Below are 14,325 nucleotides of genomic sequence, written 5' to 3' on the forward strand. Positions count from 1 at the left end.
AAATATCATACTAAAGATTTTTATAGTGGAAAGGGGTTTTACAGATTATTACAATTTTCTTTGGAGAACTTCTTTTGAAGATTTTTCAATGACACTGTTCTGAAGAACCCTTTAAGCACATTTATTTTTTAAGAGTCACTGTTCCTCACTGATGAATATTCAGCCATGTCCCTCACATTAAAAAATAAACTAAAAAAGCATCTTGTCTTTTAACACTTAACAGGAACATGTTAAATGTTTACTCTGTATGTAATATTTACAGTAGTACAGTAGTGGGACCTAATGGATAGTATCTTAAATGGATAGTATCCCTTTAAGATCACTTTATTGTTTTCCTCATTTTTGTAAGTTGCTTTGCATAAAAAGCATCTGCTAAAGCCACAAAAGTAAATATATACTGTATGTCTTTTCAAATTCTGAATGACATGCACCATATTCAGAAATAATCTTACGGTTTGCATAACCAGCAAAAAAAAACGAAAGTCTCGCTTTTGATATTTTTCTATTCTGCCACTCCTTGGCTTTAAGGTCACGGGTTTGCTTTCTACCGCCTGCGGCAGGCATCTTTTGAAGCCCACCCTGAAAAACTATCGGGAAACCATCTGTTAGGACATTAGATCTCCGGCAGAGGAAGTCCCAAATGTTCAAACCTCATATCCAAACAGTTCTTCATCTTCCAACTCCCCCCCCCTTAACTCAGCATGGCCCTCCGTCTGAGGTCCGTGTGTGGTAGTCTGCTGGAATGAGCTGAGGGGCCCCTTCCCCGTCTGGGACCACTTGAGTGAAATGTCTACAGCTTTATCAGCAGAACTCGAACTTAAGATGAGGTCACAGACTATTATTTGCGATAAATGTACATTTTTATGACACTTTTTATTGAAAATTAATATAATTATTTGATAAAACTGATACTTCCATTTCTACAGAGATTGAATTAGATTAATGATGTGTCTATAGTGTGATCTTAATGCCACAATTGTGACACTATATATATATATATATATATATATATACATATATATATTATATTACTTTAAATTACTCATTTAGCTGGATGAATACTGCATTTGTTTTGTGAATGCTTCACAATTGCTATCATGAACTGTCGGACAAGTATGGGAATTCAATTGAGGTTCAAAACTTTATTTTTTCATTCCACAATACAAATCACAACAGACACGGAACAAGTTAGATTACAAAAAGAGAACTGTAAAAACATGTAAGTGCTTATAAGAAATGCCAGTCAGCCTTTTGGTTCCTCACACAAAAAAGTAAAAATAAATAGCTTAAAAATAAAGATGGTCTGTACTGAATCATATACACTCAAGTTTTTCTACACAAGTAAGGCTTAAACAAGAGGGCAAAGACATTTTTTCTCTCCTGAAGTTGACATTACAGCCACGGAAAAAAAATTAAGAGACCATTCCAAATTTACATTGAATCAGCATTTCTAGATGTATTGTGGCCATTCCAGTCCCGTGTCTGTTGAATTTCAACAAAATCAAACCTCAGGAATGAAATAAAGTCATCCAACAGCAATGAGAAAGACTGACAGCATGACAAGAGACGTGATCAAAATCAAGGATTTGACATAAAAAATGATTGTTGTATTTTTCCTAAATACATGTAGAAATATTACTGTTGTATTGCTTACGAGTGAATATAAACTTGTTTTCTTTGCAGTATTTGAGGTCTGAAGGCATCAAACAGAGCAGCTTTTCTGTCATTTTGACCTGTTTTCATTTTCTGCAAATAAATGCAAATAGAAACAATATTTTTAATTGACATTGGGAGAAATATTGTTAGTAGTTCACAGAATAAAACAAAACTTGTCATTGTACCTAAACACATACCTATAAATAGTAAATTCAGAAAAACTGAAAAGGGTCTGTGAAATGGTCTCTTAATTTTATATTCAATATTATACAACTCAACTAAGTGCATTAAGCAGATCTATAGTAACTTTATAACACACTCATTTTATGAATCAACAATCTTTTAAAGTTCTACTGAGCAGAAAGAAATACATAAAAATAGAAACTGAAGTGCAAGGTAATTTAGCAAAATCAAAATCATAAAATGAGACAGCGTTACAAAAATGTGCCCAAAATGAATGATCAAGAAAAGTATTGTTACTTTTTATATTTATAGGGCAGGCATAGAGCTCCTTTTGAAGTCAGTAACGTAAGTGCACTGGGATTTTACCAGATGGGTTTGATTAATGGATCCTATGTCCACAAACATGTTCCTTTACTTTAACATGCGGGATACTGCAAAGGCAACACTAATAAAACTGTTCAAAGTTGACGTCGCTCAACCGGTTAACAATTCTATTCATGCTATACAAAAGCAATTCCTAGAAGTTGCAGGGACACCAGAACTGTACATTAAGACCAATTCTTGTCAAATCATTGATCAAATCAGTATTTTATGTTTCAATCTCATGAGAAGTATATTCGAAATTATTGCTTGAAATCTAAAGTCCTATTGAACGAACTCTTTCAAAATGTCACATGTATTTTTATTGATGACCTCACGGAGCTTGCGGACACGTCTGGGGCTGGAGATGGTGATGAAGCTGTCGGGCTGCAGGACGGCCATGCCATTATGCACTTCACCCATGATGATGATCTGACCATCTGCAGTGGTGACGTTAGGACACGGGCAGGTCCAGTCCATATTTTGCAATGTCACTTCCAATGGCTCCTTCCCAAAGAACTTCAACCCCATTTTCTCATCCTTCAGGATCTCCTCCATGGTGATCAAAGCGAGACCAGAGTCCTGGTCCTCCGTCAGCTCCGTCATGCGTCCCAGAATGACAAAATCGCTTTTACAGAAGCTGGTCACCATCTTGTGCCGTGACTTGCACGGCTTGCACTGGTGGGTCTTTGGAAATGGACAGGCGTCCTCGCATGCTTCTTTGGTCTTGAAGTTGTTCTCGTTGCCTTTACAACCACCGTAAATGAAAGGTTGGCACTGCTGCTGGAAGCCGCTGTAGGCCCATCGCGGTTCATATGCTTTGCAAGGCCCCTGATAGCTGGGAAGGTTACACGGGGCCGCAAGTTCTTTGCGGCATGATGACATGCATCCCTCATACGTGTCAAAGTGATTCCGGTTTTTGTTGCAGTTACTGTACGTGAAGGTGTTGCAGTTGTTCCTCTGGGGGTCGTAAAACCAACTCAGCGTCTCTTCTCCGCAGTCGTCACTATCAGGCGCCTTGAAGCACTCCTCAACCGGGAAACTTGTTGAGTTATTCAGCTCTTCTTTTAAAACCGGATCTCTCTGGACTACAGAGAGTGGAAAGTGAGCTTGGACCGAGCCGCCTGTGTTTGTGGCCGTGCAGGTGTAAATACCCGCATCTTGCGGTTGGGCGTTGTAAATAACCAGCTGGCCGATATTGGTGACGACCACGTTTCCATGTACGTGGTTGGGTTTAATGACCACATTGCTTTGCCCCTCCACCTGCTTCTCCCAGGTTATCTCAGGCTTCGGACGACCAGCAACTTCACAAAGGAAGCTGGCTGTCTCACCGACAAACACAGACTGTTGTGTCGGGCTTCCCAACATTAGAGGAGCATGCACATCTAACGGCGTGGTGTGCTGCAGGGCCGTCGTGGGTAAGGCGGTGGTGCCGGCAGGCAGGGGGCTTGTGTTGGGCCAGGTGAGATGGAACCTGCATGTTACAACAGATAAGGAGATGCCCTTGGAGCAGGCTTCAGCATCCATGTAGCACTTGTTGTAATAGGTCATGCCATCTGAGGCACACGTGAAGTGGGGTTCTCTCTCACAGCGGTCACGGCACTTGCACACGGGCTGTCCGTCCCAGATGTCACACTCAGAGCCCTGCTGGGTGCACATGAATTTGTCACAAGTTGCTTCCTTTGGCATACCCATTGGCCCTTTCTTTCCCGCAACATCTATGTAGCGCGCTGCCACACAGCTTCGATTACCACAAACATTGGCACAGCATTTTTCAAACGGTTCACACTCCTGAAGGACAAAAGCACAGATGGGGAATTTTAAAGATTACAAAATGCAACATGCTACATAAATCATTTTGTTAATTCTGTAGACAAACTAAAATAAATATACAGAGAAAACAAAATTTGTAAAGTCCTATTTGTGCTTATTATATATCTGGTAAATAAATATCAAGTACAATAGACACACTACATGCATGCAAACAAAGATTTTCAGTGAATTTTGAAAATGAATTAAAATGAATGAAATGTCAAACCTGGTCAGATTCACATTCTCGCGTGCAGGTGCTCATTGCGTCAACCCACAAATTTGGGTTCATGTCGTTTGGACAAATCCCTGCGTGGGAATACGCAACTCTTTGCAAAGCCATGCCTTTTACGCATTGACTGTCCAAAAATAGAAACAAAAAGTGTGCCGCCACGAACCAGATCCAACGAGGAAAGAGCATCCACCACATGTCGCAAGGCAGAAATAAGAAATTATTATAACGAACTTTTATTGAAACAGCTGAGCCAAACTGAGAGCTTCCAAGCAGAAGAAATATCCTAGATATGCTGCATACTGTGTGTGGCGATCTCTGTATTTATACTCTAATAGTTTTAAATACTTAAGCAACTGAGCTATTCCCCTGACCACCAAACTCGCCCTTACGCGCAAATGACAGTTATGAATTACTCTGTAGTTCTAGTGAGGATTAAAAACATCTGCCCCAGAGTTGGGTTGGTACTAGGACACCTGCCTCTCTTTGAAAGTACTGTAGCTTGATTTAACCCTTTATCCTCATAATGCGCGCACCAGAGGAGCTGAGAGCGCGCGTGTGAATTGTGAGAGTTTCTCCTCGCGTAGGATTCTTTCAGTGACAACAGTGCAGTAATCTAACCTATTTTAAACTATAATACAACTAAAAATAATAACGCCATTCATTCATATATTCGAATCATTGGTTCTTAGAAAGAGAAAGATAGACACAAAATACACTGAGGTAGAATTGGATATGCAATGTCGATTTACATCTAGAATGAAACGTAGATGTCACAAGAATATCTGACAAAAAAATTCAGTGCAGTGGTTTAGTTTGTTTTTTGCTTTGTTTATTTTAATACATATTATTCATACACGCCCATTCAAGTAATACAAATACCTCATAGAAGAAGGTATCCCCTATATGATAGGCTACATTATATTGTTATGACATTTTAAAATAGGTTACATCTATAGTTAGATGTGCTTGGTTTACCACGTAAACAACCTAAAAATGTTACAGAGCCAAAACAGACGAAAAACTCCAAACCTGTGTTTTGAAGCATGAACTGTAAAGCATTTTTTAATGATTAAACCCTCAGCATCCAGCCCAGGTTACGCGCAGCACATGTCCTGAACCCCACAGCCCCTGCATAAGAAAATCTATTTATGTCAAAACACGAATGCTGATTAACGAAAGGCTGCATAACTCTGACAAAAATGAGCCTGGGAAAAGAAAGATAATTATTCACAATGCCGTTCAGCGAAAATCTCACGTCGTCGTTACGCACTGTAAAAGGCGCGTTTTTATTCACTTTTACTCACTTTGTGCTGCCAACCAACTACAATGTAAAGTAAAACGTCAGGAATTAGCGCAACAATGACACACAGTGGTACATTAATGACTACTAAGCTTCTAAAGACCAAAACTGGGTAAATTTTGTGCTACTGTTTAATCACTGAAGGCTGCGCATTAAATTTCACCTTATTTAACCCCAGTAACCATAGAGTGCCTGTTTGTACACCATTATAGCTATCTGCTTTAGAAAATACATTTTAAGTGTTACTCAAATATTATTTCTCAGAAGGGAAAACATCAATGTTTGGTCAAGAGGACAAACTATTAATTATGAAAATTCTATAACCCCCTATGGTTATAAAAATGCCTCTAAGAAGCTACTGGTAGTGTGAGGTTTTTCAAGATTTTAAAAGAAAAATACACAATGAATATAATTCATTCTTGGTTTATTCATTGCCCTGATATGGACAAAGTGAAGGTGCATCAGTTCTGTTTCTACAATACATTTGTAGACATGATCTAACAGTAAGTTGCTTTATTAGATGAGCTTTGTGAATGTGCCAGCATTTTAACAAACCTAAATATACAGGAGTACAGGAGACTGTATAAACAGTCTCTATATAATATCCCGCCTCAGGTGTTTGGATCCAAATATATCATTAACTGAACGTCTAACAACACATCAGTATCTTTTTAAGCATTTCAGAGGAAATATGTTCCACCAAAGTAAATGTGCAGGTTCAGAGGAGTATGGCCTCCGGCAGGAATAAAAAGCTTTCATGGGGCCGCTTCTAACTGCTGGCACATTGATAACATACTGCAATACCAACTAAGACTTCTTATTCTTTGATTGATTGCTAAAAGAGTAGCTACAACACAGTGCATTCTTTCACGTATCGACTTTGGAGGGAGATTACCTTACTTGCCCTCTATGGAGGCAACACATGATGCATTTGTTGAAGGAAATATTTCAATGGGAGCAAAATTTAATAAACTCTTGTCAGTCTGAGGACTGATTCAACCTCAGGCTGTAGGTTGAAAATAATAGGCTGATTATTTTTGAAAGAGATCTCAATGGAGTCTATTCATAGGCTAAAATCATACACTTCAAAAATCATTTTGACTATCAAAACAAACTAACAAATGAATGGGTCAAAATACAATATTACAGCATTAAAACATCAATATATTTTAGATGTAGACATGAGTTTAATTAGTGTAGATTGATACATTTTTGTGGTACAATATATTTGTTAATATACTGTACATATATATTTATTTTTTATTACAAATGACATACACTCACCTAAAGGATTATTAGGAACACCTGTTCAATTTCTCATTAATGCAATTATCTAATCAACCAATCACATGGCAGTTGCTTCAATGCATTTAGGGGTGTGGTCCTGGTCAAGACAATCTCCTGAACTCCAAACTGAATGTCAGAATGGGAAAGAAAGGTGATTTAAGCAATTTTGAGCGTGGCATGGTTGTTGGTGCCAGACGGGCCGGTCTGAGTATTTCACAATCTGCTCAGTTACTGGGATTTTCACGCACAACCATTTCTAGGGTTTACAAAGAATGGTGTGAAAAGGGAAAAACATCCAGTATGCGGCAGTCCTGTGGGCGAAAATGCCTTGTTGATGCTAGAGGTCAGAGGAGAATGGGCCGACTGATTCAAGCTGATAGAAGAGCAACTTTGACTGAAATAACCACTCGTTACAACCGAGGTATGCAGCAAAGCATTTGTGAAGCCACAACACGCACAACCTTGAGGCAGATGGGCTACAACAGCAGAAGACCCCACCGGGTACCACTCATCTCCACTACAAATAGGAAAAAGAGGCTACAATTTGCACGAGCTCACCAAAATTGGACAGTTGAAGACTGGAAAAATGTTGCCTGGTCTGATGAGTCTCGATTTCTGTTGAGACATTCAAATGGTAGAGTCAGAATTTGGCGTAAACAGAATGAGAACATGGATCCATCATGCCTTGTTACCACTGTGCAGGCTGGTGGTGGTGGTGTAATGGTGTGGGGGATGTTTTCTTGGCACACTTTAGGCCCCTTAGTGCCAATTGGGCATCGTTTAAATGCCACGGCCTACCTGAGCATTGTTTCTGACCATGTCCATCCCTTTATGACCACCATGTACCCATCCTCTAATGGCTACTTCCAGCAGGATAATGCACCATGTCACAAAGCTCGAATCATTTCAAATTGGTTTCTTGAACATGACAATGAGTTCACTGTACTAGAATGGCCCCCACAGTCACCAGATCTCAACCCGATAGAACATCTTTGGGATGTGGTGGAACGGGAGCTTCGTGCCCTGGATGTGCATCCCACAAATCTCCATCAACTGCAAGATGCTATCCTATCAATATGGGCCAACATTTCTAAAGAATGCTTTCAGCACCTTGTTGAATCAATGCCACGTAGAATTAAGGCAGTTCTGAAGGCGAAAGGGGGTCAAACACCGTATTAGTATGGTGTTCCTAATAATCCTTTAGGTGAGTGTATATAGTATAGTAACTTTCAGTATCTCTGTTAAAATGATATTCAATCACTGATTTTAAGTAATATCTTAAAATATTTTGAGATTTTAATTGTTTTTGTGTATATATTTAATTGTATGTTATAATAATGTAAATCCACATTTTTCTAAAATAATACAAGTAAAAACACGTATTAAAAAAGCTCATGAACACTCCAGTGTATATATATATAATTACATGTGAGGTTAATTTGACTTTTTTAACACTGCATTTTGATACAATAGAAAAAAACCTTGTGTACGGGTGAAAGTAAAATAGCCCACAAGCTGTATAGTTGCCCTCTTTTAATCCCCTGTGCATGTAAAGGTAATATGTGAAAAGGTGTGGCGGCTCCTTTAAGTGATTATCTCCGTGTGTGTGAGAGAGAGAGCGCCTATGCGAGCGTAAGAAGCTGGGAAGCGAACGGGCCTCGATGTGGTGAGAAAATACGTTTATAGAGTTCAAAAGACGTTAAAATAGTGATAAATATCAACTTATCAGTGTATATTGATTTGCCTTAAGGTCTGGTCGGTGGATTGTTGCTTATTTTGCACGTCCGTTCAGCTTTCTCATTAGTTCGTGGGCGATGTCTTCACATTAAGTGTGCTCTTCAGAGGCGTCTGAAGTTAAGAGCGTGAGTGTTTATTTCAGTTTACGGTTATAATATACACTGTCATGTAACTCATATGTCGTCTGTGTTATGTAAAGTTGCAAAAAGTTACTTAATTACACTCTCGTATTGTATTAGAGGGGAGAGGTGAAGCACGTTTACTCGCACGTGAGCTGCGGTCCACGTGAGCACTCGGGTTTGAGAGACTGCCGCAATGTGAGTTGGAGATATGTTTCTTTGTTTTGTTTTATATATCTGTTTTTTGTTTCTAACGGAATTGAACTGTGTTCAATGTGTATTTGTGAATGCTTTTGACCTGATGTATGTAAGCAGCAATAGTATAGTATGGTTTTAAGTGCTGCAGATGTGCTGCATGTGCTTATATGTCTTGCAGTTGTTAACGTGGATTGTTCCATGATGTGTATTTTTCTGTTTTCCTTTTCTCTATAGTCACTACCGTTGTTTATTTGGGGTGGTTAAACATAACTATTGTTATTGAGCCACTGAACAGGCAGACTTGGTTTTTGTTGTTGTTTTGTTTTGTTTTTCTTTTACTTAATACTTTGTGTGCCAATTGACTGATGCTGAATTTCTCATGTCCAAAATGTGGCATTGTTTCTCCTAAGCCTGACTTAGTTTTTCTTTAATGCTGCATCCCTTTCGGGTGTAGTCTGGAATAAAAGAACCCCAGTTAATGTGTAGTCAGTGTTTTGTCTTGATTAACAAGTAATTATAAACCCGGCAACCAGGAGTGGGGTTTCCTTTTTTTGGGGGGGGGGTTTCTTTAATGTACACAATTTGGTGGGTGGTATTTAAACAACGGTAGTGGACAGGAGCGGCAGAGTGCTGGAGGGACCGCAGAGCGAGTCGTCTGTTATTCCTGGAAGAGCCGCTGGAGGGCCAAGGACCAGTGCGCCACGACCACTGAAGGATATCGCTTTTTGAACAGACTGTTTATGAACTGAGACTTCCTTGCATTGCGCTTCAGTGATGGATGCAGAAGGTATGGATGATGCAGTCGTCCAAGCCGAGGACATTCAAGGAGCAGCTGCTGCGGCTCCAGAACTGGACATTGAGGGAGGTAACCCCATGTTACAGCTTCAGTCACAAATCCTGGAACTGGGAAGAAGGCATGATCAAGTAATGTCAACTTTGGCTAATATGAACAATGTAAATACCAGATCATATGTGTACATTCCCAGAGAGAAGCAAATTGTACCCTTTAGTGGTGATTGTGGTAAAGACTACCAAACTGTAGACGAGCTTATTGAGGAACTGGAAAGAGTAATAAGGGTGAGAGGGTTGAACACAGAGGATCAGGTAGATTTTATCCTCTCTCACTTAAGGGGCTCAGCTCTTGATGAAGTCAAGTTGTGTATGGGGGGAGAGAATAAACTGCCTCATGATCTGTTCACTTATCTAAGGGCTGCTTTCAGAGAAAAGCGAACAACCTCCCAGTTATTACATGCTTTCTATGCACGAAAACAATTGGACGGTGAGGATTTCCGAGATTATTCACATGCCCTATCGGTGATGTTAAATTCTGCAATTCAGTAGTCGCCCAACATTGTTCCAAACATACAGCTTGCGTTGAGGGATCAGTTCACAGAGGGGGTGAGGGATTCAGCTCTTCGCAGAGAACTGCGTAAGGTAGTTTGTGAGCGGCCTAGCGTTACGTTATTTGATGTCCGTGAGGAAGCCTTAATGTGGTTTTCAGAGGAAAGACCCTGCGGGGCAAATGTGGCTAGAGGTCGAAACCTATTGGGTGTGGGTACAGGTGAAGATACGGGGCATGTGAATATGACCACCACCGTACCAAGTGACTTGGGTGTAGCCTTTCAAGAAATGGTTAAAGTAATCACGCAACAAGGGAAAGCTATTAGTGAGATTACTAATGCTGTCTGTGATCTCACTACCCAGAGGTCCAATCCAGGGGGCGAGAAATCGAGTAAAGCTAAATTTAAGCCGAAGTACACCCGTGATGGCCAAACTATTTGTCTTAGATGTGAGGGCATTGGGCACTTAGCCCGGCAATGCACCACACCGCGCTCCCAGGAAAATCCCGCCTCTGCTGTGCCAGAATCTCCGGTTCAGGGAAACGGGGCGCCTCCATTGTGAAGAGCCGAGCAATGAGAGGAGGGTCAGATGGCTCAAAGAATGGTCTGCTGACTAAAGAGCAGTTCCTGGAACGTGCAGTGGGGAAATGCCCAGAGGTAGAAATTCACATTAGGGGTGTAGCTGTCAGGTGCCTTTTGGATACTGGCAGTAACGTAAGTACCCTGAGTGAGAGTTTCTTTAAAAAGCATCTCCACGGAAAAGACAAAGACATGCATTGTACTACCAAATGGCTAAAGATTACCGCTGCTAACAAGTTGCCCCTTCCGTACTTGGGGTATGTTGAACTAGATATACAGGTGATGGGGTTGACTTTACCTGGGTGCGGGTTCTTAATCGTGCGTGATCAGGATGCCACAGAGTTTGACAATGCCCTAGAGGGGACATTGGACTCAGACTGGAGAGCTGCCTTTAGCAAGGTACAAGAGGATTCTCTGGTTGAGGCAACCACTATGATCAGAGTAGCAGGAGATAGCAGGGTGCACATACCTGCAGCCTCTCTGGCTATAATTCAGGCTAGAGTATCAAAAGAATTCACAGGAAACAGAGGCTTGGTGGTGTTCGAACCACGGAACACCCAGTTGCCCAGAGGTCTGGTCCTGGTACCTACCGTGGTGCCACCTGGGAAGCGCGTGTTTCCAGTGCAGGTAGTAAACCTCTCACCTGAGGATGTGTGGCTACCCCCAAGGTTAGGCTAGGGAATCTTACCCAGGGCCATTACGTGGAGAGTAGCTCTTGCGAAGTGAAGTTCCACCGGCTCTCTGCTGAACATGAGGAAGTCACTGTTAGCCAAAGAACAATTACAGCGGTTGAAAAAGATGTGCAGTGCCCCCTCGAAAAAGTACAAATAGGTGGTACCTCTACCCAACAGGTGGAGATAAGGGCGCTTTTGATGAAATACCTGGATGTGTTTGCCATCTGTGATGAGGACCTTGGTTACACGGACCGGGTAAAGCATGAAATTCCATTGACGGACAACATTCCTGTTTCACAACCGTACCGCCGAATACCCCCGAACCAATTTGAGGAAGTGAGGAAGCATATCGCTGGATTGCTAAAAAAGGGTGTCATACGAGGGAGCTCAAGTTCATATGCTTCGCCGGTGGTGTTGGTTCGGAAGTCGGACGGCAGTCTGAGCCTATGAGTGGAATACAGGAAGTTGAACTCAAAAACTAGGCGTGATGCGTTCCCACTACCGAGCATTGATGAAAGCCTAGATGCTCTGGGTGCAGCCAAGATATTCTCATCAATTGATCTCGCAAGTGGCTATCACCAGGTGGCAGTTCACGAAAATGACAGGCTCAAAACCGCATTTATTACACCATTTGGTTTGTTCGAGTACGAAAGAATGCAGTTTGGCCTATGTAATGCGCCAGCGACGTTCCAACGTCTCATGCAAACCATAATGAGTGATCTGGTGTTTCAGATGGTACTTGTCTATTTGGACGACTTGCTCGTGTACTCTAGTACATTCGAAGACCATTTAGTGAGGCTTGAGACTGTGCTTCAGAGGATGAGGGAGACCGGGCTGAAGATTAAAGTGGAAAAGTGCCACTTTTTGCAGTCTCAGGTAAAGTTTCTGGGGCACGTCGTGTCAGCTCAGGGAGTGAGCACGGACCCAGAGAAGGTGAGTGCCGTGCAGCAGTGACCGGTTCCTAAAACCCTGAAGGATCTGCAGTCCTTTGTAGGATTTTGCAGTTACTACAGAAGATTTATTGAGGGCTTCTCTAAGGTTGCGGGCCCACTCCATGATGTTGTGAATCGCTGCAGTAGCCATGCAAGTGCTGCTCAGGCCAATAGGTTGTTTAGTCTCTCTTGGACACACGAGTGCCAACAAGCCTTTGAGCACCTCCAGGAGAGATTGACCTCGGCTCCAACACTGGGGTATGCAGATTTCACCTTACCTTTCGTGCTGGAGACAGACGCCAGCAGCCTGGGTCTGGGGGCCGTGCTGTATCAGTACCAGAATGGGAGAAAGACTGTTATAGCCTATGCAAGCCGAAGGTTGAGGGGCGCGGAGCACAATGACAGAAACTACAGCAGCATGAAACTGGAGCTCCTGGCCCTTAAGTGGGCGGTGGTGGAGAAGTTCAGGAGCTACCTACTGGGATCTAAATTTACCATACTAACTGACAACAATACCCTCTGCCATCTTAACACTGCCAAGCTAGGTGCCATAGAGCAACGGTGGGTTGCTCAGCTTGCAGTGTTTGATTTTGAGGTGCAGTACCGTCCAGGGCGGTGTAATACCGCTGCTGATGCACTATCCAGAAGGCCAGGGCTAGAGGAGAAAGAGGAGGTAACTGAGGATTCAGAGTATGATGGCTGTGTAGCAATTTGCAATGCACTTCGCACAGGTACTGTGGTAGAGATGGACTTGGCAGTGCGTGTGGCCAGGGAAGAAGCAGGACTGCTTCAGGCTGCCATAGTGGATGAAGATGACGGAGAAGGCACTCTTGAGAACACTCCGACGTTGCCTGGATATACTAGGGATGAGCTTCACCGGTTTCAGGAGGAAGACCCCACCATTACTGTGCTTAGGAACTTCTGGGAAAAAAAAAAGAAGCCCACAAAGCAGGAGAGAACGGGTCTATCTCACCCAGCGCTGTCCTTACTCAAACAGTGGGACAGGATCAGAGAAAAAGGAGTGCTGTTGTACAGAGCCATTGAGGACGTGTTCAATGGGGAATGTCTCCAGCTGCTGCTCCATGCGTGTCTTGTAGAACCGGTGCTGCGAAGTGTTCATGATCAAATGGGAAACCAAGGTGTCGAGAGGATGCTAGCCCTGCTCAAGCCGCGCTGCTATTGGATAGGAATGTATGATGCAGTGGAGAAGTGGGTGAAGTCATGTCAACGATGTGTGTTGGCCAAAATGCCACAACCTATGATAAGGGCACCCTGGACTCCCTTCTTAGCTTCACAGCCATTAGAAGTAGTGGCAATGGATTTCACCATACTGGAGCCTGCATCGGATGGGCGGGAGAACGTCCTGGTCATAACTGATGTTTTTACCAAGTTCAGCCAGGAGTTCCCCACCCGAGATCAGAAAGCGGACACCACGGCCAAAATCCTTCTGAAAGAATGGATCCTCAAGTACGGTGTGCCACAACGCCTCCACTCAGACCAGGGAAGGAACTTCGAGAGTGCGGTTATTGCTGAGCTTTGTAGGCTGTATGGGATTAAAAAGTCTCGCACTACACCACATCACCCGCAAGGCAATCCGCAGTGTGAGAGATTTAACCGTACGCTCCATGACCTCTTGCGATCATTACCACCTGACAAGAAACGGAAATGGCCGGAGTACCTACCCGAGCTGGTGTAAGCCTATAATGTGACCCCTCATGCCTCGACTGGTTACTCTCCTTACTATATGCTGTTTGGGATGGAGCCACACTTACCAATGGATGCCTTATTGGGTCAAGAGTCAGTGAGAGAAAAGGAGCCTACCTGGTTGGCCATCCACAGGGAGCGGCTTCGGGACGCACATGCTAGAGCACGAGAGTATGCTACAAGGAAAGCGGCAGACCGTGTTGCCAAGCATG

General features: G+C 42.6%; 1 protein-coding gene and 1 long non-coding RNA gene across 2 annotated transcripts in view; one reads left to right on the forward strand and one right to left on the reverse strand.

Moving 5' to 3' along the window:
- Positions 1-1,127: 1,127 nt before the first annotated feature.
- wfikkn2b (WAP, follistatin/kazal, immunoglobulin, kunitz and netrin domain containing 2b) lies at positions 1,128-4,737 on the reverse strand. The gene is made up of 2 exons (XM_057359327.1): positions 4,238-4,737; positions 1,128-3,990 (listed from the first exon to the last, which is right to left on the reverse strand). Exons 1-2 carry the CDS (start codon positions 4,436-4,438, stop codon positions 2,485-2,487), a joined length of 1,707 nt encoding a protein of 568 aa, XP_057215310.1. The 5' UTR covers positions 4,439-4,737; the 3' UTR covers positions 1,128-2,484.
- Positions 4,738-8,327: 3,590 nt separating this feature from the next.
- The window catches only part of LOC130568942 (uncharacterized), a 68,994-nt gene continuing 62,996 nt past the window's right edge, over positions 8,328-14,325 (forward strand). The window contains exons 1-2 of the long non-coding RNA XR_008964768.1: positions 8,328-8,692; positions 8,807-8,884. This is a non-coding gene — a long non-coding RNA (uncharacterized LOC130568942). The remainder of the gene's footprint in view (positions 8,693-8,806; positions 8,885-14,325) is intronic.

The sequence above is a fragment of the Triplophysa rosa genome, linkage group LG18 (genome assembly GCF_024868665.1).
Source record: "Triplophysa rosa linkage group LG18, Trosa_1v2, whole genome shotgun sequence".
NCBI classification, from domain to species: domain Eukaryota; kingdom Metazoa; phylum Chordata; class Actinopteri; order Cypriniformes; family Nemacheilidae; genus Triplophysa; species Triplophysa rosa.